General features: G+C 54.4%; 1 protein-coding gene across 1 annotated transcript in view; it reads right to left on the bottom strand.

The window, feature by feature from the left end:
* NRXN2 (neurexin 2) overlaps positions 1-26,481 on the bottom strand; it is a 293,562-nt gene that overhangs the window by 38,523 nt on the left and 228,558 nt on the right. The window contains exons 18-19 of the mRNA XM_065408659.1: positions 16,597-16,768; positions 3,448-3,537 (exon numbers count right to left, since the gene is read on the bottom strand). Of these exons, the coding sequence (XP_065264731.1) occupies positions 3,448-3,537; positions 16,597-16,768 (262 nt within the window). The remainder of the gene's footprint in view (positions 1-3,447; positions 3,538-16,596; positions 16,769-26,481) is intronic.

Here is a 26,481-nt window from a genome sequence, read left to right as displayed (position 1 = left end):
TGTCAAAGGAGGGCACCAGAACTGGACACAGGATTCCTGATCACTGCAAATGAAGTCAATGGCATTTCACTGGTGTAAGTGAGAGGAAAATTGGGCCCAAGATAACAAAAGATAACCCAGTGAGCTGACCCTGTTGCTCTTTCCTAACCCAAATGTTGCAGCCTTGGGCTAGCCCTGAAGGTGAAAGTCACTAAAAACAATTGTGAAACTAACTAGAGATCCAGGCTTGAAACTGACCAGTCTCTTTTCATTGATTGAAGTGCCAAGTAAAAAAAAGTTAACCGTAGGGCATCAATGATGAAATCAGATATAAGAAATATAGCTCCCCCCTCCCCCTAGCAAGAGTTAAGAATGTTCTGCAGAAGTGGGAGATTTAATCTTTTCTTTAGATGCTACAGTGTCCATTTAAGCACAGATCTGATGAACCCCCTCTTGCCTGATTTCTTTTTAAAAACAACCCATCCCAAAGGCTTTTAAAATAATAATAAAAAAAGTGTGGTTTAGTCCTAAAGGGTGAAATTCACCCTTGCTTATGCATCACTTAAATCCAATTGAGTGGAGCAGAAGTCTTATGCTGGATTTCTGCACCAGGGGGAATTTTGCTCACAAAGCAACTCGAATTGGCAGAAGTTTCCATTCCACTTGGACTGGTACCTCAGCTGGTGTAAACTGCCATAGATCCATTTACATCAGCTGAGGGTCAGAGTTTAAAACTTGATAAGTTCTTCCAGACTCAGATCTCTTGAGGTGGAGTGGGGTGGGGTGTTCATCTCATTTTAATGTGTTGCGAGTGTCCTTGTATGTGTGTGGCAGGGGGACAAGGTAAGAGAGAGACTTTTTAAAATCAGTTTAAAATTCCAAATATAATCCAGATGAAGGTAAGAAATTTAGCATCTAAAGTGGAAAATCAACACATAAAAGCCCATACTACTCAAAGGGTTAAATCTTGTTTTGCTATTTTTTTTGGTTCATCCAGGTGTATATAAATATAGATCTATAAATCTCTCAGTTTTTGTTTTAAATAAATTAACTTGTTAAAGTCCCTTTAACTGATTTTGTTGTTGTTGTTGGTTGTTTAAACAATCAAGTTACAGACATTAAAAGATACATTTAGATGCTTATCCCAGTTAGAAAAACGTGCTAAGAATTGGTTATTAAAAGACATTTTGAATTTATCGGTTTAAAATACATTACAAGACTGGTTTAGCGTTCGGTTTGTGTTAAAAGCATATTATTAGCTGGTTAAAAGAAGATTTAAAATTACTTTTTTTTGTTTTGCTTTTTCCCCAACTGAGTTTAAGCATTAAAGGTACAGAGCTCAGCCCGGAGAGAGAACAGTGTGTGACCCTGTGCTATGAAAAGTCGAGTCAGTTACAAAGCTGGTGAAAAAATTCCCAGAGTTCTAGGAAGGGATTCTGGCTGTTTGAAGATACAGGATGAAATGCTGGCTCCATTAAAGTCAACAGCAAAATGCCCTTCACTGTCTCTCTAGCCAAGACAGATGGCGTAGTCTAGTGGGTAGGGCACAAGAGTGGGACCTTGGACTTCTGGGTTCTATTCCTGGCTCTGGCTCTGTCGCTGACTGTGGGCAAGTCTCTGAGCCTCTGATTCCCATTAGCCTACTTAGACTGTAAGTCTTTGGGAGAGGGAGCATGTGTCCTGCAGCGCCCGGCACAATGGGGCCCTGATCTCAGTCAAGTTCTCCAGGAGCCAGTGAAAAATAACTCTCACTAATATCTGTCATTCTCGACCCCTGCATTGTAGGTTTGAGAACCTCCCTGTATTGCACCCCCACCATACTGTGGGAGAAATAGCAAACCCTCTCTGTCACCCATACAGTACCCCTCCCTGTGTCTCTCTGAGTCAGGCTCCATCTGTTTGCTGATCTGCAGTATTTATTCTTCTGCAACTCACAACTGCCTGGAATCCTGAAGAGTTATGTTTGCTTAAAATAATCTGTATCAATGAGTCCCACAGGCTAATCTCACTCACCTCCTCCAGGAGCGGTGAGTCCCACACAGGGCCGGCTCTAGCTTTTTTGCCACCCCAAGCAAAAAAAAAAAGGGCGGCCGGACTGCCGAAGCAAAAAAAAAAAAGGCAGCCGCAGGGAGCACGTGGAAGGTGGTCAAGGCGTCTCGCAGGGGGGTGAAGGGCGGCGTCTCGCAGCTGGGCGAGAGGGGCTCCCCCCTCCGGCCTTGGGGTGCCTCTCCCAGAGGGCAGGCGGAGCCCCCGGGGGCTGCAGGAGGTGCTGGCTCAGCCGCTCCTTTAAAGACAGCTCGGCTGGGCCGGTCTCAGAGCGGCGCGGGAGGCAGAAGCCGGTGCAGGCAGCGGGGAGTGGCGTGTCCCGGGGAGCCCGGCGGCACGGTGAGCAGCGGGGATTGCTAGTTCCTGACCCCCCGGGCCGGGGTCTGTGCCCCTGCAGGGCTGGGCTGGGATTGGCGGAGCACAGGGAGCCGGCTGAGGGCTCCGGAGCTGCGGACCGGGCTGCCAAAGCAAAAAAAATAACCACAGCAGGGCGGCCGGAATGTGCCGCCCCAAGATTGGCCAGAATGCCGCCCCTTACAATGTGCTGCCCCAGGCACGTGCTTTCTCGTCTGGTGCCTGGAGCCGGCCCTAGTCCCACAGGCTAACCCCACCGACCTCCTCCAGGAGCGGTGAGTCCCACAGGTTAACCCCACTGACCTCCTCCAGGAGCGGTGAGTCCCACAGGCTAGTTCTGCTGACCCCCTGCAGGAATCGTGAGTCCCACAGGCTAACCCCACCGACCTCCTCCAGGAGCGGTGAGTCCCACAGGCTAGTTCTGCTGACCCCCTGCAGGAATCGTGAGTCCCACAGGCTAACCCCACCGACCTCCTCCAGGAGCAGTGAGTCCCACAGGCTAACCCCACCGACCTCCTCCAGGAGCGGTGAGTCCCACAGGCTAACCCCACCGACCTCCTCCAGGAGCGGTGAGTCCCACAGGCTAACCCCACCGACCTCCTCCAGGAGCGGTGAGTCCCACAGGCTAACCCCACCGACCTCCTCCAGGAGCGGTGAGTCCCACAGGCTAACCCCACTGACCTCCTCCAGGAGCAGTGAGTCCCACAGGCTAGTTCTGCTGACCCCCTGCAGGAGCTGTGAATCAGGCTAACCCCAGTCTCCCTTCATCTATAGAAAACTAATAATGTTACATAAATCTGTAACCCAAACCCAAGATACCGAGAGCTGGGGAAAGGATAGGCTGCATCTGTCATAACCAACCGAGCCATATCAAGTTCTCGGTGACCAATGAAATCATGCATCCACCCTCTTTTACCATCCAAATCCCACCACCAATTTTTAATTAAGCTCCTAGGACAAGATGCTTTCTAAAGAGGAGGTGGAGGAGAGGGTTGGGACGGCAGCGGGAGAGCTCTGCACCTTTAAATCTTTTTTATTAATTAACCGCAATTAATTATCGTTAATTACCTTTGTCGAGTAGCCACTCATCTACTACTCGACCGAGCCGATACGGAATTCTCTGCCTAGCAATCGCCAGCCGCTCATTATCACTGTTCCCTTTAAAGAGTTTAGAGAAGAGATTTGCAGACGGTTAAAAGGAAAAAAAAAAAAAAAAAGATAAAATCAAATAAGAGAGAGAGAGAGAGACATATAACACCATCTGGAAGGTCAAAGGTCAGAGGTTAGCATGTTTAGAGAGGTCAAATAGTGGTTAAGCGTTGGATCAAAATTAACTGGCTTGGGGGGGGTTTGGTTGATGGTTTAGTCGATTTAGGTAGCACAGAGAGCTATTTACACAGTTTAGTAGAGTTTAGGTGTTAGGTGCGCGGCTGGATGTTAAACGGATTTATGCAGCATTTAGGAGGAGAAAGCTCCGGTGCAGTTTGGGGTTTAAAACTGACTTTTATCAACCTTTAGTCCCTACCAAATCAGATCAAATCCCGAAAACACAGCGACACACGGCCTGTTGCCACCTCGGAGAAAAGACACGTTTCCTGTGCACCAGTTTCCCTTTCTAGCTTCCTTTGCCAAGCTTCTCTGCCCGATTCCCCCCGCGCCCTCCCCCCGCTGCAAAAAGCACACAAACAAGGTCACGTTCACCCCCCCGCCCCCATCCCATTTCACATTTGTCTCTGAAAACCCGGCTGGCAAAATCCAAGAATGTTCCCAAAAGGCACTAGAAGCTGGGCAAGCCTTCCTGTTTTGTTTCAGTGAAGAAGAGAGGGGATCTGTCTCAGGCCTGCATTAGCAGGGAGGGTGTTTGTGCAGCAGCTGCACCCAGCGCAGTTGGGCCCTCTATCCCAAATGCCTGTTAGGTGCTACCAGAGGGGAAGCTCAGTGTTCGTACAGCACCCAGAATAACGGGGCCCCTGACCTCAGCCCAGCCTTTGACTGGAATAGAAATGCTCCTCGTGTCTCGTCCTCTATGCTTTACAAATGAGCTGGTTAGCGAATTCCCAGGGTGACTGGGTTCTGGAACTGGCATCACACACAAACTACAGGTTCGGAGTAAAGGAAGCCGCTGTGTTACTGCCATAGATGAGGCCAAGGGACAGGAGAGCTCAGCTGTGGGTAACACACCTGCCCGTTGCTGCTGATTGTGATTCCCTGTTGGCTTGGCTGGCAGGAGGAGGTGCCTTTGCAAGAGAGAATCTGAGGTGATGGTCAGGGTCTGTGCAGTGCCTGAAGCCATGGGGGCCTGATCTCAGTCAGGGTCTGTGCAGTGCCTGGTTAAATGGATGGGCTCTCTGCACTGCCCGGCACAATGGGGCCCTGATCTCAGTCTGGCTCTATGCAGTGCCTGGTACAATGGGGCCCTGATCTCAGTCTGGATCTGTGCAGCGCCTGGCGCAACGGGGGCCCCAATCTCAGTCGGGGTCTTTAGGTACTACTGGGATGAAATCAAATAATTGTACAGGTGGGGAAACTGAGGCACAGAGCAATTATGGGGCAGATTTTCTAATGAGCTTAGTGTAAGCCACTGGTCTGTGCCTGATTTGCAGAGACTGCGAGTCTGTTACAGTCCAGCAAGGGAGCCCTGGGTTTTTAGCTCAATCTGTAGAGACTGCAGCTGGTTTGATCTCTGGTCTCAGCACTGAGCAGGCACCAGAGCTCCAAAGAAGTTGGCATGCTGGGAGCTGATCCCTGGGGGAAATCAGGCCATTAATTGCCACAGCAGAAGCAGCAATAAAAATTGGCCCCAGTTGTGCATGACAAGTGAGGGCCTCAGTGGTTTGCCCCAGATCACCCAGGGAGTCTGTGGTGGAGGCTGGAATGGAACCCAGGAGTCCTGGGCTCTCTGGAAAATCTGGTCTTGTTTGACTTGCTTAAGGTCACATAGGGGATCTGTAGTGGAGTGGAACCCAGGTGTCCTGAGTCCCAGCACCATACCCCCAAAGGCACCTTTCCTGGTGTGAGTGAGATGCTCGGGCTGTTCCTCTGTGTTTGGGGGAGGAGGAGAGGCAGCACTGGCTGGACAGCTAATTATCTGGCAGAGACATGGCGGTCACAGTGACACCCCCCCGCCGTGCCTGTGCACAGAGGTAACAACCCTTTAGTAATGAGGAAGCTGCTGGGGGTGGGGTGGGGTGGGGTGGGGTTAGGTTGGGTGGAGCAGCCCTGCTAGGCTCCTGTTGTGCACTGGCTGTACTGGGTGACGTGTCGGAGTGGGGAGGAAGGAACAGGCTGTTAAACACTGGAGGATGTGGGGGAGGTGCTAAAGTGGGGAGCCTGTAGAAATCGGTGGGAGCCAGGACTCCTGGGTTCTCTCCCCAGCTCCGGGAGAGGGGTGGAGTCTAGTGGTTGGAGAACCTGGGTTCCTCTCTGCGAGGGGAAGGGATGCAGAAACTCCTCCTGTGAGCTCTCTCCTCTGAGGTCTCCCCACCCTCACCTCTCTATTCAGGATGCCATTTGGCCCCCTAATTAGGAGCGATCGGGGACTTTTTATGCTCTCATTAGCGCCTGTATTAACGAGGCGATTAACATCTTTAATTAAAACCACACCATCCCTGGGAAGTGACCTGGGTTGCTAATCAGCAGCCAGCACTCCGGCAGGCTGGGGGGATTGCCATTGGAGCCACATGCATGTGGGCTTGCTAAACGGGAGAGTGCTGGTGTACATGGGAATTGCAGGCATGTGCATCACATGTCCTGTCTATATATCAGATAATGCCTGTGTACATACAAACTACATATGTGTGCGTCACTCTCTACATATCAGGACATGCCTGGGGCTGGTGTAATCATGTGGATGTTGGTGTACATACAAACTATACATATGTGTATTGAATGCTGTTGAGCTCCAGGTGCTGGGAGTGGGGGGAGCCCGGATTCCTGAACCCAACCCCCAACAGCCTTTACCATTCTCTGGGCTGTTCTCTAGCTAGCAGTTCAGGGTCATTACATCACACACACACCCAGTGCCAGCTTCTGTATGGGCCACATAGGTCCAGGGGCTCTGAAACCAGCCCCCCCCCCCCCCCCCCGCAGCCTCCCCCCACCGCAGGGCACCCAGCTGAGTGGCATGGCACAGCACAGCCAGGCAGAAAAAACGGCTCTGATATTTTGGTGTCCATTGACATTTCCCCCAAAGAGGCCTTGGAGCTACAGACAGTCTGTGACTGGTGGCTTGGGCGGGCGGTGGGGTGAGGGAGGGAGGGAAGAGAAGGCATTAACAGGAAGAGATACCCAGATGCTACGGTGATGGGTGCCATGTAAGGATGGATGGAGGAGAAGACGGTGTGGATGGGGATGGATGGAGGGGTACATGGGGGAGAAGACAGTGTGGATGGGGACGGATGGAGGTGTGTGGATGGGGATGGGAGGAAGAGAAGACGGTGTGGATGGGGGATGGATGGACGGGTACGTGGGGGAGAAGATGGTGTGGATGGCGATGGATGGAGAGCTGCTGATGGGGATGAATGGAGAGGGCAAATGGAGATGGATGGCAGGATGGAGGCATGTGTGTGGGGAGAAGATGATGGGGATGGATGGAGGGCAGTGGCTGGGGATGGGTGGAGAAATACATGGGGGAGAAGACGGTGCAGATGGGGATGGATGGAGGGCAGTGGATGGGGATGCATGATGCGGATAGGGATGGATGGAGAGATATGTGGGGGAGAAGACGGTGCAGATGAGGATGGATGGAGGGCTGCGGATGGGGATGGATGCAGGGATGGCAGTGGATGGAGGGCTGCGGATAGTGATGGATGGAGGACAGTGGATGGGGATGGACTGAGGGGGACGTGGGAGAGAAGATGATGCCGATGGGGATGGATGGAGGGGTGCAGATGGGGATGGATGGAGAAGACAATATGGATGGGGATGGATGGACAGTAGTGGATGGGGATGGGGGGAGGTTCTGCGGAAGGGGATGGATGGAGGACTACGTGGGGGAGAAGATGGTGCGGATGGGGATGGACGCAGGGCTGCGGACAGGGATGGATGGAGGTGTATGTGGGGGAGAAGATGGTGCAGATGGATGGAGGGGTGCGGATGGGGATGGATGGAGGGGTACGTGGGAGAGAAGATGGTGCGGATGGGGACGGATGGAGGGGTGTGGAAGGAGATGGATGGAGGAGAAGATGGTGTGGATGGATGGAGGGCAGCGAATGGGGATGGATGGAGGAGTACGTGGGGGAGAAGATGGTGCGGATGGGAATGGATGGATGGAGGGGTAAGTGGGGGAGAAGATGGTGTGGATAGGGATGGATGGAGGGGTGTGGAAGGAGATGGATGGAGGAAAAGATGGTGGGCAGTGAATGGGGATGGATGGAGGGGTACGTGGGGGAGAAGAAGGTGCGGATGGGGACGGATGGAGGGGTGCGGATGGGGATGGATGGAGGGCAGTGAATGGGGATGGATGGAGGGGTACGTGGGGGAGAAGATGACATGGATGGGGATGGATGGAGGGCAGTGAATGGGGATGGATGGAGGGGTACTTGGGGGAGAAGATGGTGCAGATGGGGATGGATGGAGGAGAAGACAGTGTGGATGGGGATGGATGGAGGGGTACGTGGGAGAGAAGATGGTGCAGATGGGGATGGATGGAGGGGAGTGGAAGCAGATGGATGGAGGAGAAGATGGTGTGGATGGGGATGGATGGAGGGGTGTAAAAGCAGATGGATGGAGGAGAAGATGGTGTGGATGGGGCTGGATGAAGGGCAGTGAATGGGGATGGATGGAGGGGTATGTGGGGGAGAAGATGGTGAGGATGGGGATGGATGGAGGAGAAGACAGCGTGGATGGGGATGGATGGAGGGGTGTGGATGGGGATGGATGGAGGGGTACGTGGGAGAGAAGATGGTGTGGATGGGGATGGATGGAGGGGTATGTGGGGGAGAAGATGGTGTGGATGGGGATGGATGCAAGGGTGTGGAAGGAGATGGATGGAGGAGAAGACGATGTGAATGGGGATGGATGGAGGGGTACATGGGGGAGAAGATGGTGTGGATGGAGATGGATGAAGGGGTGCGGATGGGGATGGATGGAGGGCAGTGAATGGGGATGGATGGAGGGGTACGTGGGAGAGAAGATGGTGCGGATGGGGATGGATGGAGGGGTACGTGGGGGAGAAGATGGGATGGATGGAAGGGTGTGGAAGGAGATGGATGGAGGAGAAGACGATGTGGATGGGGATGGATGGAGGGGTACATGGGGGAGAAGATGGTGTGGATGGAGATGGATGAAGGGGTGCGGATGGGGATGGATGGAGGGGTACGTGGGGGAGAAGAAGGTGTGGATGGGGACGGATGGAGGGGTATGTGGGGGAGAAGATGGTGTGGATGGGGATGGATGAAGGGGTACGTGGGGGAGAAGATGGTGTGGATGGGGATGAATGGAGGGGTACGTGGGGGAGAAGATGGTGTGGATGGGGATGGATGGAAGGTTGTGGAAGGAGATGGATGGAGGAGAAGACGATGTGGATGTGGATGGATGGAGGGGTACATGGGGGAGAAGATGGTGTGGATGGATATGGATGAAGGGGTATAGAAGGAGATGGATGGAGGAAAAGATGGTGGGCAGTGAATGGGGATGGATGGAGGGGTACGTGGGGGAGAAGAAGGTGCGGATGGGGACGGATGGAGGGGTGCAGATGGGGATGGATGGAGGAGAAGATGGTGTGGATGGGGATGAATGGAGGGGTACGTGGGGGAGAAGATGGTGTGGATGGGGATGGATGGAAGGTTGTGGAAGGAGATGGATGGAGGAGAAGACGATGTGGATGTGGATGGATGGAGGGGTATATGGGGGAGAAGATGGTGTGGCTGGAGATGGATGAAGGGGTGTAGAAGGAGATGGATGGAGGAAAAGATGGTGGGCAGTGAATGGGGATGGATGGAGGGGTACGTGGGGGAGAAGAAGGTGCGGATGGGGACGGATGGAGGGGTGCAGATGGGGATGGATGGAGGAGAAGATGGTGTGGATGGGGATGGATGGAGGGGTGTGGAAAGAGATGGATGGAGAGGTATGTGGGGGAGAAGATGGTGTGGATGGGGACAGATGCAGGGGAGTGGAAGCAGATGGATGGAGGAGAAGATGGTGTGGATGGGGATAGATGGAGGGCAGTGAATGGGGATGGATGGAGGGGTACGTGGGGGAGAAGATGGTGTGGATGGGGACGGAGGGAGGGGTGTAGAAGCAGATGGATGGAGGAGAAGATGGTGTGGATGGGGATGGATGGAGGGCAGTGAATGGGGATGGATGGAGGGGTACATGGTGGAGAAGATGGTACGGATGGGGATGGATGGAGGAGAAGACAGTGTGGATGGGGATGGATGGAGGGGTTCGTGGGAGAGAAGATGGTGCGGATGGGGATGGATGGATGGATGGAGGGGTACGTGGGGGAGAAGATGGGATGGATGGAAGGGTGTGGAAGGAGATGGATGGAGGAGAAGACGATGTGGATGGGGATGGATGGAGGGGTACATGGGGGAGAAGATGGTGTGGATGGAGATGGATGAAGGGGTGCGGATGGGGATGGATGGAGGGGTACGTGGGGGAGAAGAAGGTGTGGATGGGGACGGATGGAGGGGTATGTGGGGGAGAAGATGGTGTGGATGGGGATGGATGAAGGGGTACGTGGGGGAGAAGATGGTGTGGATGGGGATGAATGGAGGGGTACGTGGGGGAGAAGATGGTGTGGATGGGGATGGATGGAAGGTTGTGGAAGGAGATGGATGGAGGAGAAGACGATGTGGATGTGGATGGATGGAGGGGTACATGGGGGAGAAGATGGTGTGGATGGATATGGATGAAGGGGTATAGAAGGAGATGGATGGAGGAAAAGATGGTGGGCAGTGAATGGGGATGGATGGAGGGGTACGTGGGGGAGAAGAAGGTGCGGATGGGGACGGATGGAGGGGTGCAGATGGGGATGGATGGAGGAGAAGATGGTGTGGATGGGGATGAATGGAGGGGTACGTGGGGGAGAAGATGGTGTGGATGGGGATGGATGGAAGGTTGTGGAAGGAGATGGATGGAGGAGAAGACGATGTGGATGTGGATGGATGGAGGGGTATATGGGGGAGAAGATGGTGTGGCTGGAGATGGATGAAGGGGTGTAGAAGGAGATGGATGGAGGAAAAGATGGTGGGCAGTGAATGGGGATGGATGGAGGGGTACGTGGGGGAGAAGAAGGTGCGGATGGGGACGGATGGAGGGGTGCAGATGGGGATGGATGGAGGAGAAGATGGTGTGGATGGGGATGGATGGAGGGGTGTGGAAAGAGATGGATGGAGAGGTATGTGGGGGAGAAGATGGTGTGGATGGGGACAGATGCAGGGGAGTGGAAGCAGATGGATGGAGGAGAAGATGGTGTGGATGGGGATAGATGGAGGGCAGTGAATGGGGATGGATGGAGGGGTACGTGGGGGAGAAGATGGTGTGGATGGGGACGGAGGGAGGGGTGTAGAAGCAGATGGATGGAGGAGAAGATGGTGTGGATGGGGATGGATGGAGGGCAGTGAATGGGGATGGATGGAGGGGTACATGGTGGAGAAGATGGTACGGATGGGGATGGATGGAGGAGAAGACAGTGTGGATGGGGATGGATGGAGGGGTTCGTGGGAGAGAAGATGGTGCGGATGGGGATGGATGGATGGATGGAGGGGTACGTGGGGGAGAAGAGGGTGTGGATGGGCATGGATGGAGGGGTGTGGAAGCAGATGGATGGAGGAGAAGATGGTGTGGATGGGGATGGATGGAGGGCAGTGAATGGGGATGGATGGAGGGATACGTGGGGGAGAAGATGGTGAGGATGGGGATGGATGGAGGAGAAGACAGCGTGGATGGGGATGGATGGAGGGGTGTGGATGGGGATGGATGGAGGGGTACGTGGGAGAGAAGATGGTGCGGATGGGGATGGATGGAGGAGAAGACAGTGTGGATGGGGATGGATGGAGGGGTGTGGATGAAGATGGATGGAGGGGTACGTGGGAGAGAAGATGGTGCGGATGGGGATGGATGGAGGAGAAGACAGTGTGGATGGGGATGGATGGAGGGGTGTGGATGAAGATGGATGGAGGGGTACGTGGGAGAGAAGATGGTGCGGATGGGGATGGATGGAGGGGTACGTGGGGGAGAAGATGGTGTGGATGGGGATGGATGGAGGGGTACGTGGGAGAGAAGATGGTGCGGGTGGGGATGGATGGAGGAGAAGACAGTGTGGATGGGGATGGATGGAGGGGTGTGGATGAAGATGGATGGAGGGGTACGTGGGAGAGAAGATGGTGTGAATGGGGATGGATGGAAGGGTGTGGAAGGAGATGGATGGAGGAGAAGACGATGTGAATGGGGATGGATGGAGGGGTACATGGGGGAGAAGATGGTGTGGATGGAGATGGATGAAGGGGTGGGGATGGGGATGGATGGAGGAGAAGACGGTGCGGATAGGGATGGATGGAGGGCAGTGAATGGGGATGGATGGAGGGGTACGTGGGAGAGAAGATGGTGCGGATGGGGATGGATGAAGGGGTGGGGATGGGGATGGATGGAGGAGAAGACGGTGCAGATAGGGATGGATGGAGGGCAGTGAATGGGGATGGATGGAGGGGTACGTGGGAGAGAAGATGGTGCGGATGGGGATGGATGGAGGGGTACGTGGGGGAGAAAATGGTGTGGATGGGGATGGATGGAGGGGTACGTGGGGGAGAAGATGGGATGGATGGAAGGGTGTGGAAGGAGATGGATGGAGGAGAAGACTATGTGGATGGGGATGGATGGAGGGGTACATGGGGGAGAAGATGGTGTGGATGGAGATGGATGAAGGGGTGCGGATGGGGATGGATGGAGGAGAAGACGGTGCGGATAGGGATGGATGGAGGGCAGTGAATGGGGATGGATGGAGGGGTACGTGGGGGAGAAGATGGTGTGGATGGGGATGGATGGAGGGGTGTAGAAGGAGATGGATGGAGGAAAAGATGGTGGGCAGTGAATGGGGATGGATGGAGGGGTACATGGGGGAGAAGAAGGTGCGGATGGGGACGGATGGAGGGGTGCAGATGGGGATGGATGGAGGAGAAGATGGTGTGGATGGGGATGGATGGAGGGGTGTGGAAGGAGATGGATGGAGGGGTACGTGGGGGAGAAGATGGTGCGGATGGGGACAGATGCAGGGGAGTGGAAGCGGATGGATGGAGGAGAAGATGGTGTGGATGGGGATAGATGGAGGGCAGTGAATGGGAATGGATGGAGGGGTACATGGGGGAGAAGATGGTACGGATGGGGATGGATGGAGGGCAGTGAATGGGGATGGATGGAGGGGTACGTGGGAGAGAAGATGGTGCGGATGGGGATGGATGGATGGAGGGGTACGTGTGGATGGGGATGGATGGAGGGGTACGTGGGAGAGAAGATGGTGCGGATGGGGATGGATGGATGGAGGGGTACGTGGGGGAGAATCATAGAATCATAGAATATCAGGGTTGGAAGGGACCTCAGGAGGTCATCTAGTCCAACCCCCTGCTCAAAGTAGGACCAACTTCCCAACTAAATCATCCCAGCCAGTGCTTTGTCAAGCCGGGCCTTAAAAACCTCCAAGGAAGGAGACTCCACCACCTCCCTAGGTAATGCATTCCAGTGCTTCACCACCCTCCTAGTGAAATAGTGTTTCCTAATATCCAACCTAGACCTCCCCCACTGCAACTTGAGACCATTGCTCCTTGTTCTGTCATCTGCCACCATTGAGAACAGCCGAGTTCCATCCTCTTTGGAACCCCCCTTCAGGTAGTTGTAGGCTGCTATCAAATCCCCCCTCATTCTTCTCTTCTGGAGACTAAACAATCCCAGTTCCCTCAGCCTCTCCTCATAAGTCATGCACTCCAGACCCCTAATCATTTTTGTTGCCCTCCGCTGCACTCTTTCCAATTTTTCCACATCCTTCTTGTAGTGCGGGGCCCAAAACTGGACACAGTACTCCAGATGAGGCCTCACCAATGTCGAATAAAGGGGAACGATCACGTCCTTCGATCTGCTGGCAATGCCCCTACTTATACAGCCCAAAATGCCATTAGCCTTCTTGGCAACATGAGCACACTGTTGACTCATATCCAGCTTCTCATCCACTGTGACCCCCAGGGCCTTTTCTGCAGAACTGCTACCTAGCCATTCGGTCCCTAGTCTGTAGCTGTGCATGGGATTCTTCCGTCCTAAGTGCAGGACTCTGCACTTGTCCTTGTTGAACCTCATCAGGTTTCTTTTGGCCCAATCCTCTAATTTGTCTAGGTCCCTCTGTATCCAATCCCTACCCTCTAGTGTATCTACTACGCCTCCTAGTTTAGTGTCATCGGCAAACTTGCTGAGAGTGCAGTCCACTCCATCCTCCAGATCATTAATAAAGATATTAAACAAAACCGGCCCCAGGACCGACCCTTGGGGCACTCCGCTTGAAACCGGCTGCCAACTAGACATGGAGCCATTGATCACTACCCGTTGAGCCCGACGATCTAGCCAGCTTTCTATCCACCTTACAGTCCATTCATCCAGCCCATACTTCTTTAACTTGGCGGCAAGAATACTGTGGGAGACCGTATCAAAAGCTTTGCTAAAGTCAAGGAATAACACATCCACTGCTTTCCCCTCATCCACAGAGCCAGTTATCTCCTCATAGAAGGCAATTAGGTTAATCAGGCACGACTTCCCCTTGGTGAATCCATGCTGACTGTTCCTGATCACTTTCCTCTCCTCTAAGTGTTTCAAAATTGATTCCTTGAGGACCTGCTCCATGATTTTTCCAGGGACTGAGGTGAGGCTGACTGGCCTGTAGTTCCCCGGATCCTCCTTCTTCCCTTTTTTAAAGATGGGCACTACATTAGCCTTTTTCCAGTCATCCGGGACCTCCCCCGATCGCCATGAGTTTTCAGAAATAATGGCTAATGGCTCTGCAATCTCATCCGCCAATTCCTTTGGCGGATGAGATGGTGTGGATGGGCATGGATGGAGGAGAAGACGGTGTGGATGGGGATGGGTGGAGGGGAGTGAATGGGGATGGATGGAGGGGTACGTGGGGGACATGGTGCGGATGGGGATGGATGGATGGAGGGGTACGTGGGGGAGAAGATGGTGTGCACGGGGATGGATGCAGGACTGTGGATGGGGATGGATGCAGGACTGTGGAGGGGGATCGATGGAAGGACAGCGAGAGAGCACACTGAGATGGGGAAGGAGATTGAACAGTTGTGTGGGGTGGAATCTTATGAGTGCATGTACGGAGTGTGCACAGCGTGGAAGGGGAGCATGCAAGGTGTCTCCAGGTGCGCATATAAGTGTGGAAGACACCAGTGTGCAGGGGGTGTGCCTGAATGTGCAAGTTGCCAGTGTGTGTGCTATCTGGCTGCTCTCCTGGGAGGGGCTTGACATGGGACTGGCTGGGAAGAGGCAGCCCGGGGGTGAGGTGGGCAGGGAGACCAGGGAAGGGGGCATGATCGTGGCAGGCGGGGCGTGTCTCACTGCATATCACTGCCGGCCTCCTGCTGCTAGACATTGCTAGTGTGTCAGGGACAATGTGCATGACATGCCCCTGATGATTACCCACGTCACGCCCCTTATGATTACCCACAATTCTGCCTGCCAAGCATGGCCCGATGAGCGTTGGGGAGTGGCTAGTCCAGGGTGGCATCCCCGCTCCGTTAGGCAGAAGGCGCACACGCCAGTGTGTAGTTGTGGGAGATACCTATGTGCACAAATGTGTATGACGAGTGTCAGTGTGCGTGAGGCATCTGTCCCAGTGCTGGGGCCTATTCCACGTGCAGTTCTCTGCTGCTGTGTGTTGTGGGGATGGCTCTGGGCAACTGCCTACGTGTACACGTGTGTGTGTTTGGAGATCTGTGGTGTCTGTGTACATCTGTCTTTGCAGGCCTGTGTTTGTGCACGAACTTGTGTGCATGCTTGGGTGCGTTTGCATGTGTGTGTCTTTGCATACCTGTGTGTGGTTGTGCAGATTTGCATTCACATTTCTGGCTTTGTGTGTGTGTGTGCGTGCTCACATGCGTGTGCATGTGCGAGAGAGCATGGGTGTGCGTGTACATTCATCTCCAGCCCTGAATGGATTTGTGGGCAGTGGTGGCCAGGACCACTCATGACGCTCTGTCCTTGGGAACTAGCTCAGATTCTCTGCGCCAGGCAGGGATGCCAGCTGACACAGGGAACAATTGGCAGTCCAGGTCCGAGGGGAGCAAATCCCCTGCTCCTTCCCAGGGGCCTGACCCCTGTTAAGCTTGCCTGGCTGGCTCTTGAGGTGCCGGTTTGTGTGTGATGCAGCCAGAGATGATGGGGGTGGCAGGAATCTGCCCACTCAGGACACAGAAAAGCCATGGGGGTTTCAAATACAAATGTGGCATCATCTCCCCATCCCCCTGACATTTCCAGGGGCTGAGGGAGCTCAGTGGAGGCCGGAACCAACTTGCAACCCCTGATCTTTCCCTGTAACTTCCTCTGATTCCCCAACTCTGCAGCTGGCTGGAGCAGAACCAGAGGGCAGAGCCCAGAGTGTGTGTCTTAGGGCCTATACTGCTAAGGGCTGGGGGGAATTCTCCCAGGGCAGGAAGCAGGGCTGATGCCACTGCCTTCAGGGCCTTGAGAAAGGGAATATCAGATCTACTGCCTCCCCTGCAATAGGCACCTTATACCTGTTCCCAGTGAGGAACTGCCTCCTGCTCCCCTACAAGCACCTCAGATTTCCCCCCCAGGCACCTCTGATCTTCTCCCTCACTAGAAACCTCCAACCCACTGGCACCTCAGCCCCCCCCACTAGGAACTGCCCCCCCTCCTGGGCACCTCCGCAGATTCCACCCCCCCCCAGCTACAGACTATCCCCCTCAGTCTGCCCCTGCTAGGAAACGACTCCCCTGGTGTACCTGCCTTCTCCCACCACTGAACGCTGGATGCCCTATAATGCCCAAGAGTCTCTCTCTAGTTCCCAGGTGGGTGGTGACTTTACCCAGGATCCTTTGCAGCGGGGATGGGCACAGATCAGGGCTGATTCCGATGGGTGGCGGTGTTACCCAGAATCCTTTGCAGGGCCGGGCAGGGCTGAGGGCTGGTTGCGACCTCCACTGCTGATAGGGCACACAGGCCAGGCATTGGGGCGGGGTGGGCGGCAGGGCCGGCGCCCAGCCTTACCTGCTGGGTAGCGCTCGTTGACGGGCCAGTTGTCCACCTGCAGCGTGGCATTGCCCCCGCTCCGGGTGAAGCGCACCACGTGGTACTTGCCGTCATTCACCATGGCATTGGTCTCCTCGATGGTGATGTCATCCGTGCCCACGTTGAAGATGACCCCGATTGTGCCTTGGTCCTAGAGGGGGAGGAGAGACATCAGAGAAGGGGGTGAGGGTGGGAGCTGAGAGCCAGGACTCCTGGGTTCTATCCTCAGTTCTGGGAAGGGAGTCAGGACTCCTGGGTTCTATCCAAGCTCCAGGAGCAGGGGTGAGATCTAGTGCTTTGAGCAGGCAGGCATTACCCCCTCTCCCCCGCCCCCTGCAATGATTCTCCCTCCCACATGGCAGCCCGTATAATTTCTCAGGCATGGCTTTTCAAGGCCAGAAGGAGGCCCACCCAGGGCTGAGAAGCAGCTGCGTCTGGGGTGAGGCACCAGGGCTGTTCAAACGTCACACAGCGATTCTGCAGAGTCTGAGACAGAAGTAAGGGAGAATCTCCTGGCTGATTGTGGGGAGGCCAAATGGACTCATGTGAGTGGGAATTTGGCCAGGGACCAGAATTAAGGTCCCCTGGCCTGGGGGCAGGACCAAGGTACCTTCCCTGAGCACAAGTTTGAAAGAGCTTGGCTTGGTATTTCATTGGAAAGATGGACCACCACCATGATAGTGCCCCCTATTAAACTGCATCCCACTCCCAGCAGCACAGCGTCCCACCAGCCCCCTGGCCCACTCCCAGCAGCACAGCGCCCCTCCAGCTCCACAGCACCTCTCCAGCTCCCCACCCCACAGTGCCCCTCTAATCCCCCACCTCACTTCCTGCAGCACAGCGCCGCTCCAGAGAAGGTTCAGAAAAGGGGTATGGAACGGCTGCCATATCCGGAGAGAGATTAATAAGACTGGGAGTTTTCAGCTTGGAAAAGAGACAACTAAGGGGGGGATATAATTGAGATCTCTAAAATCATAACTGGTGTGCAGAAAGTGAATAGGGAAATATTATTTACTCCTTCTCATAACACAAGAACTAGGGGCCACCAAATGAAATTAATAAGCAGCAGGTTTAAAACAAACAAAAGGAAGTATTTCTTCACACAAAGCAGAATCAGTTTGTGGAACTCTTTGCCAGAGGATGTTGTGAAGGCCAAAACTGTAACAGGGTTCAAAAAAGAACTAGATGAATTCCTGGAGGATAGGTCCATCAATGGCTATTAGCCAGGATGGGCAGGGATGGTGTCCCAAGTCTCTGTTTGCCAGAAGCTGGGACCGAGTGACAGGGGATGGATCACTGGATGATTACCTGTTCTGTTCATTCCCTCTGGGGCACCTGGCATTGGCCACTGTTGGAAGACAGGCTACTGGGCTAGATGGTCCTTCGGTCTGACCCAGTATGGCTGTTTTTATGTTCTTATGTTCCAGCCCCACAGTGCCCCTCAAGCCCCCACTCTCTGCAGCACAGCACCTGTTAATGACCTCGAGCAGCTCCATACAGCACGGTGCCCCCTATTGAGCCCTACCTCACTCCTCGAGCACAGTGCCCCCTACGGCCCCACTCCCTGCAGCACAGCCTCCATTACTGAGGCTCTGCCCTGCTCCCTGCAGCACCATGCCCCCTACTGAATTCCTGGCCCACTCCCGGCAGCACAGCGCCCCCTAGTGCAGCCCTGGGGTTAGCAATGACTGTGTGGGGGGAGCGCCACCTCCCTGCACCACAGTGCCCTGTAGTGTGAGTCTGAGGGGAGAGCAACCCTGGCTGAGCCCACACCATCCCCCCCACACCATGGCTGCTTCCTTCAAGGTCTCCCCTCCAAGCCCTGAGTGGGTCTGTCCCTGCTTAGCGAGGCAGCCCAGAGATGGCTGCATGAGGACAGCCTTGGGGAAGCATCTGCTGTGACTCCAAGTCTTGCTGGGAGAAATGGGATTTGTTAGCCAGCTGCTTGGGAGGTCCATTCCCAGCAGCCTGTGCCAGACACAATCACCACCGTGGCTCAGACCTAGGACCAGAGTCCTCGCTCCCTTACGCCAGGCTAAAGCGAGAGGAGAAAGTCCTCCCCAAGACAGGCATAGAACGTGACATCCAGCCCTTCTGCTCTAACCACTAGACGCCCCTCCCTTCCTAGAGCTGGGGATAGAACCCAGGAGTCCTGTTTTTCTCCCCAGCCCTGATTCTTTAATCCCCTGATGGCGTCTGCCCCTCTCTGGCTAATTCACTTGGGCTGCAGAGTAATCAAAGCCCCTTTAATCCAGTTCCGGGAGCCATCGATTGAAATTTCAGCCCTAAGCTCGTTTGCGTCGTCAATACGCTAACGATGAAGGCCCGTCTGCGGCAGAGTGGGAATGGATCCAGCCCCGGAGCCAGGCACGGCACTGCGCATGGGCTGGGAGCCACTGGCTTCCACCCAGCACCTCTGCCTTAGGGTATGGGGTGGGGGGTCTGGCTCTCCCACTCTGGTCATGTGCATGCGTATGTTTCTCTGTGCTAGCATCTGTTGGTGTTTGTCTGGAAGTGTGTCTGATCATCTCTTGGGGTGTGTGCTTGTCTGTGCCTGTCTGTGACTGTGTGCTTTTCTATCTCTGCGTGCAGGCGTGTCTGGGACGGTGTGTATTTCTGTTATCTCTGGGTGTGTGCGTGTGTGTCTGGGACTGTGTGTATATATTTCAGTTATCTCTGTGTGCGGACATTGTGTGTTTTCAGTAGTCAGTCAGTCACAGCCAGCTGTTCCCTCTGGACTGGACCTGCCATGGGGTAATAAAGATCTTGAAATAAATGATCGAGAGCCCTGGGCACATAAGGTCCCGGATTCAAACAGGATGGGATGTTGGGCCCCGCCCTTGACACCAGCTGGGGCACACAGCCAGCATGCCAGGCAGGGACTGCTCACTGGCCCAGAGCACCAGAGGCTAGGTGGGAAGGGCTCAGACTGAATGAATCCCTGACTAGCCACTGCAAAATGTGCATCTCTGCCAGTGAGCCCCAGCCCCAAGACATTCTATCCCAGCTCTGGGAATGGAGTGGTGCCTAGTGGCTAGAGCCGGGGGGCTGGGAGTCAGGACTCCTGGGTTCTATGCCCAGCTCTGCCACTAACTTCCTGCAGGAGCTTAGCATGGACCCATGCTACCATGTTGGATCCCAGATGGTTTTAACCCAGTCTGGTGTGGGATTATTTTTTCTCTCCTGCCAAATGCTTATTTCTTGGCCCATGTGGTTCTGAAATTTGGATCCCTCTGTCCTGTCACACCTTGGAAGCAGTCCTGGCAGAGATGCCTGCCTCCCAGCCCTGGGCCCCCTCAGAAAGCTGAGAGCCACCAAATACATATGTGCAGCCTCTGCTGCCCTTGCAGTCGGGGGGCTGGTGCAGCGCTCAAGGGTTACAGTGCTAACCAGCGCTTAACAGCACATGGCAGGATGGGCTGCTGCATCCCAGCTATTATGGTGCCTCATGCTGCTTATTAGAGCTGTGGATGTAATTACTGCATTACACGGGGGTTATTACAGCACAAGGGGGTGGAAGTAATGCCCTGCCTGCTGTTCGGTTTGCACAAGCAATGCGGGACAGGGCAGTGCACCTGCGGGACAAGAGATTGCTAGCAGGATTAGAATAGAAGCATTGGCATGGCTGCACCGGTGGGGGTGGGGCTTGCAATGCTGCATTGCCAAGACAATGCATGCAATATGCAACAGCAGGGCGTTATACGCAATGTGAACCCCCAGAATGATGCATGGAATATTGTGCCACCAATGCAATGCATGTGATATGCAGTGACAGGGAGATACATGTACTAGGGACAGACAGAGAGATGCATGGAATAATGCACAGTTGGAACAATGCATGAAATACGCAATTACAGAGTGTTATGCACAATATGGACCACTGGGGCAATGCATGGAACATGCAGTGGCAGGGTGTTACTTGAAATACTGACCACCAGAGTAATGCATGGAGTATTGCATCAATGGGGTAATGCATGTAGGGCATTACATGCAACACGGGATCAGTATATGTAACATGGCCTGCTGGTGTAGTATATGCAATATGCCATTGCAGAGGCAATGTATGCAATAATGCAGGGGTCGGCAACCTTTCAGAAGTGGTGGGCCGAGTCTTCATTTATTCACTCTAATTTAAGGTTTCGCGTGCCAGTAATACATTTTAACGTTTTTAGAAGGTCTCTTTCTATAAGTCTATAATATATAACTAAACTATTGTTGTATGTAAAGTAATTAAGGTTTTTGAAATGTTTAAGAAGCTTCATTTAAAATTAAATTAAAATGCAGAGCCCCCCGGACCGGTGGCCAGGACCCAGGCAGTGTGAGTGCCACTGAAAATCAGCTCGCGTGCCGCCTTCGGCACGCATGCCATAGGTTGCCTACCCCTGTAATAAGGTGAAGCCAGGGCAGTATACCCAATATGGACCACTGGGCCAGTACATACAGTACAGACCCACTGGACTAGCATATGCAGTATGCACTGCTAGAGCAATGCACACAATAATGTAACACTAAAGCAATGCATGGTATACGGACCACTGGGCCGGTATACATAATACTGACCACTGGGGCAACGCATGTACTCTGTGTCCCTACATCAGCATCCACTCTGTGCCCCTTTGCAGTCACTGCTGTCCTGCCAGAGCTACTGGGGTAGAGTGGCGAGGGAGCCCAAATAGTATGGTGAGGAGGGGTGCCCCTTGGGTACCCGGCATGGTGAGCGCCCCTAAGCTCTGCAGGAGCAGAGCGGCTGGCAGTGCTGCAGAGATGGCTCACTGTGGGGTGGCCACGCCTGCTCTGATTGTAAGTGCACCGCAACCTGTTCCCCTGCCTCCTCTCCCCATCCTGCCCCAAACAGCCCCCGTCTACCCCTCCTCACCAGCCAGCAGGGCACCATCATCCCCAAGCTCTGAGCAATGGCCCTGTCACAGCGCCTGGCTAACTGGTACCAGCACCGCAGCACCCCAGGGGAGGAGGAGAACCACCCACCTCCCCGGGAGCAGAGATCAGTCTGGCCCCCTGCTGGGCCTGCTCCCAGGGGTCCTAATCGGCCTCAGGTCTGCCCCAGAGTGGGGCGGAGTGGGGAGGATTTTGCCCATGGAACTCGTTCAATGCCACACACTAGTGGCTGGGCTGGGTTGCCCCTTTAACACAAAAGGCAGAGGAACAAGCTATGTCTCAGCTGCACAGGGGTGCATATTGGACCTCCAAGCTGGGTGTGGGGGTGCTGGGGATGCCCCTCGAAAAGGGGAATCCCACCTACTCCTGGGTGCTATGGGGGCCTGTGGGGAGATGGGCACGTCAGCAAATAGGGCACTGGAGTCAGTGGGAAGGCATCCCCTATATTGGCCCCTAGCTGTGACACAGACTGCCATGGGGTGGGGGCAGCACTTCCCTGGGGCAGAGCACTCTGGAGAGCCCCCTACTGCCCATGCCCCTCGCTGCAGCTCAGCCTTTGCTAAGCAGGTCACTGGCAGCAGAGGGGGTGGAGCGGGGAGGAGCAGTGGGGCACAGGGCTGGGGGAAGGAGACTGCAGGGGAGAGGAACTGGGGGACCCTCCCATCTGGTATCATCTAGCTGCTCTGGATCAGGCCCATCTATCCCATTAACCCTCCCCTGTTCCCAAGGCCACAGACAGACCAATGAGCTCATCCAGCCCAGTCTCCCCCTCTCCCTTCCGCTCCGGAACAGACCAATGGGCCCATCCAGCCCAGTCTCCCTGTCTCCCTTCTGCCCCGGATCAGACCAATGGGCCCATCCAGCCCGGTCTCCCTCTCTCCCTTCCACCCCAGAACAGACCAATGGGCTCATCCAGCCCAGTCTCCCCCTCGCCCTTCCGTCCTGGAACAGACCAATGGGCCCACCCAGCCCGGTCTCAGCCAATCTCCCTTCCACCTTGGAACAAACCAATGGGCCCATCCAGCCCAGTCTCCCCCTCTCCCTTCTGCCCTGGATCAGACCAATGGACCCACCCAGCCCAGTCTCCCCCTCTCCCTTCCGTCCTGGATCAGACCAATGGACCCACCCAGCCCGGTATCCCCTGGCTCCCTTCCACCCTGGACCAGACCAATAGGCCCACCCAGCCCAGTCTCCCCCTCTCCCTTCTGTCCCAGATCAGACCAATGGGGCCATCCAGTCTGATCTCCCCTTCTCCCTTCCGCCATGGATCAGACCAGCGGGCCAATCCAGCCCGGTCTACCCCTCTCCGTTGCACCCTGGAACAGACCAATGGGCCCATCCAGCCTGGTCTCCCCCCACCCCTGGGTTTTCTTTCCTGGATTCCTGCATCATGGCTAATGTACCTCATACTTCAGGTGAGCCAAGGCCCAAGCAGTAATGGATCAACTGTACTGCCCTGCTGGTGAGGGATGGGCTTGGGGAATTTCCTCCAGACCACTCTCCTCTTCCCTTGGCAATTAGCCAGGGACCAGGAGCATGAGATCTGATTAGCTCTGCAACAGCCCAATATCTGCGCAGCCACAGATGCTAGTCCTGGTGGCATCACTACCCAGCTGGCATGTAACTCTGCTCCCTGCTCAGAGCTGGGCAGCCAGCACAGTAGTGGGGAGGGGAAGATGGGGTAGGGAATCAGTACGAGGGACCTGGAGGGAGAGGAGATGGGGGAGGAGAGGAAGAAACAATGGGAGGGGAAAAGATCTGAGGGAGGAAGAAGACTGGAGGAGAGGGTGGGAGACGCAGCCCCATCCAGTCATGTGATGAGGCTGGGAGGAGGAACTGGGGCAGTATTTGGAAAGACCCTGGGGGAAGGGGCAGTAGCCCCTTGCAGGGGTTGAGGGTCACTCGGGGGGAGATTTAAGCTGCTCCCCAGCATCGGAAGTTCAAAGGGGACATGGGGAATGAACAAACTGACAAAGCCGAGTGGCAAGAACACCAAATAAAGCTCTGGGACAGAGCAAAGCACTCGCTGCCTGGGCACAACTGCTCTGGTATGCCGGCTGTCCACAGTCATCTGCCCAATGCACCTCACAAGACCAGCAAGAGCCACTCTAGCCACACCAAGATGGCCACTACTGTACAAGGCAACAAAATGGCCACCACCCCTAATTTCTGTTTGCCCACTAGTTTTGTCTGTCTGTTAACATTATGCTCTTCTCAGCGAGCAGCATGATCCCCAAAATGTCCACCAGGCCACTCCAGGCAACAAAATGGCAACTTCCCCAATGTCTGCTTCCAACTGGTCTGGTCCTATCTATTAATATTACAATCTTCCCAACAAACAATATGATCCCCAAGATGGCTGCTGTGCCATGCCAGGCAACAAAATGGCTGCCAGCCTGATGTCTGCTTGCCCACCAATTATGTCCGTTTGTCTGTCTGTTAAGATTACCACCTTCCCAATGAGAAGCGTGATCCCCAAGATGGCTGCAATGCCATGTGAAGCAACAAAATGGCTGCCACCAGGTAGCTTCTGAGGCCTGGTTGCCCATTAATCTTGTCTCTCTATCTATCTCAAGAAAGCACTGGAAATGCTAAGATCTACCCACCAAGGAGTGTGCTCCAAAAATAGCTGCCATCACCCATGCCGAGCAAGACAAGAAAATGGCTGCCATTTCAATTAACTCTGATGTCTGCTGGCTACTCCTGCCTGTCTGTCTTTTTGTCAAGAAAACACCAGAAATACTCATATTACGATCTTCCCAACAAGAAGTATGATCTCCAAGTTGGCTGCTACCACCCACATCAAGCAAGGCAACAAAATGGCTGACCCTGCCTTAGTGAACTGTGATGTCTGGCTGCCTGCTAGTCTTGGCTGTCTGTCTTTCCTTCTCTCAAGAAGACACCAGAAACGTAACACTATGATCTTTCCAACAAGAAGTTGGCTCTTCAAAGAGGGGGAGGTGTATCATCACCCAAGCTATGCAAGATAACAAAATGTCCGCCTCCTCAGTCAAGCTCAGACTGCAGACTGTCTGCTATTCCTGGCCATCTATCTGTCAAGAAGCCATTGGAAATGTTAATATTTTGATCCTCCCAACAAACTGTATGTCTCTCAAGAGGGCTACTGACAAGCAAGATACCAAAGTGGCCACCACTTCACTGAACTTTGACATCTAATCTTGTTTCTTTGTCTGTCTCAGGAAGACACTGGAAATATGAGGACTGGGCTCTTCCCAGTTGTGCATACAACCACAAGATGGCTGCTGCTGCTCACACCAACCAAAATGGCCACTGCCTTAGTGAACTGCCCACTAATCTCGTCTGTCTGTCTCTGTGTCTCAAAAAGATACTAGAAATATTAAGACTTTGGCCTTCCCAACCAGGCATATGACCCCAAGATGGCTGCCATCACCCGGGCCAACAAAATGACTTGTCGCTTCAGGGAACTCAGACGTCCAGCAGCCACTCACCTTTTCTTCTCTGTCTTTCAACAAGGCACTTGGAGTATTAAGACAAGGATTGTCCTGACAAGATGCGTGATCCCAAGATAGCTGATGCCAGTCACGTCAAGCCAGATAAAAGACACTGCCTTCCTGACCTCCAACACACGGCTGCCCACTAGCCTTGTCTGTCTACTGCAAGGGGGCAATGGGAATATTAAGAACTTCTCAACTGGGAGTGTGATCCCAAGATGGTTGCCGACAGCCATGCCAACAAAATGGCTGCCACCATCTATGCCACCTCCAAATGAACCCACCTGTCCCTGACTTGGCTGCTTCCCAACAAACAGGGAAGGAAGGTTTTCTTTCCCAGTGCTTCTCAATGCACAAAAAGGCTAAGGACAGTGTGAATCACATTGGGGCCTAATTCCTGTCGGGTTCTCCACACTCCCGGGATAACCCCATCAAGGGGATCCTCCTGAATTCCCCCCAAGATTATGGTTGGGCCCCTGCTTCCTTGCCGGTCAGGAGTGACTGACAGGCTACTTGCTTGTCTGTTCGTGATGAGCAGTGTATTGGAGCAGGCTCCACCACGCCCTGGATGGGCCCCCAAGCCAACACCGGATGCTTCGTTCACAGACATTTGTGAGGAGAGAGATGCTTCCCAACATTCCCTCAGCTCCCCATACTGCCAGGCAGTCTGATCAATGCTCCTCCAGCCCATTGCATCCCCCCCGGCCCCTGGATCAGACCAAAGGGCCCTCTAGTCCCGTATCTCTCCATGCCACCGTATCTCTCCCTGCCACCGTGGATCAGAAGAATGGATCAGACCCATGGGCCCATCCAGCCTGGTATCCCACCTCTCCCTGCTGCCCCTGATCAGAACAATGGGCCCATCCAGTCTGGTGTGGCCCATATTTGACGACCCTGAGAACGATCCATTGTGCCCTGGCCTGACGTGCCCGGCCAGCCATGCGATACTTTTTGTGGGCGTGCCATTTGTTTGGCAGACCTGTGGTGCCATCTACTAGCCCTTTACAGCCCAATCTCAGTGTGCTGGGGCTGCCAACAGCCACTTAACCTCGGTGGACAAATCAATAGCAAAGTGGTTTTCTGCTTTACTGCCCCTGGCCTGGGACATGGGGCTATTCCAGGTAGACATGGACGAGTCAGGACAGTGCTCTGCAGGGGATGGTCACCCGGGACCTCGCAGGCAGCACTGCCCCAGTGCGGCACTAGGGGGCACTGTGCTGCAGGGAGTGGAGGCTCAGTGGGGGGCTCTTTCCCCTGGCAGTCAGTGCTGGCCCCAATGCCCCAGTGTGGCCCTAGCGGGCACTGTACTAGAGGGGTGCAGAAGAAAGCAGGCAGCCGCTGATGCTGGGGCAGCCCTTTCCCCTGAAGTGCCACCTCCAGCTCACATTCTGGGATTGCTGGGACGCTGCCCACGTGATGACAACAGTCAGGGGCATTATATGGCCCCCATGCCCGGGAAGATGCCAGCTCTGTTTACGCTACCAGTCCTACTGCC

Source organism: Emys orbicularis, chromosome 7 (assembly GCF_028017835.1).
Source record: "Emys orbicularis isolate rEmyOrb1 chromosome 7, rEmyOrb1.hap1, whole genome shotgun sequence".
In the NCBI taxonomy this organism is placed as follows: domain Eukaryota; kingdom Metazoa; phylum Chordata; order Testudines; family Emydidae; genus Emys; species Emys orbicularis.
The sequence above is the reverse complement of the archived record's forward strand: the minus strand, read 5'-3'. Positions and strand labels throughout refer to the sequence as shown.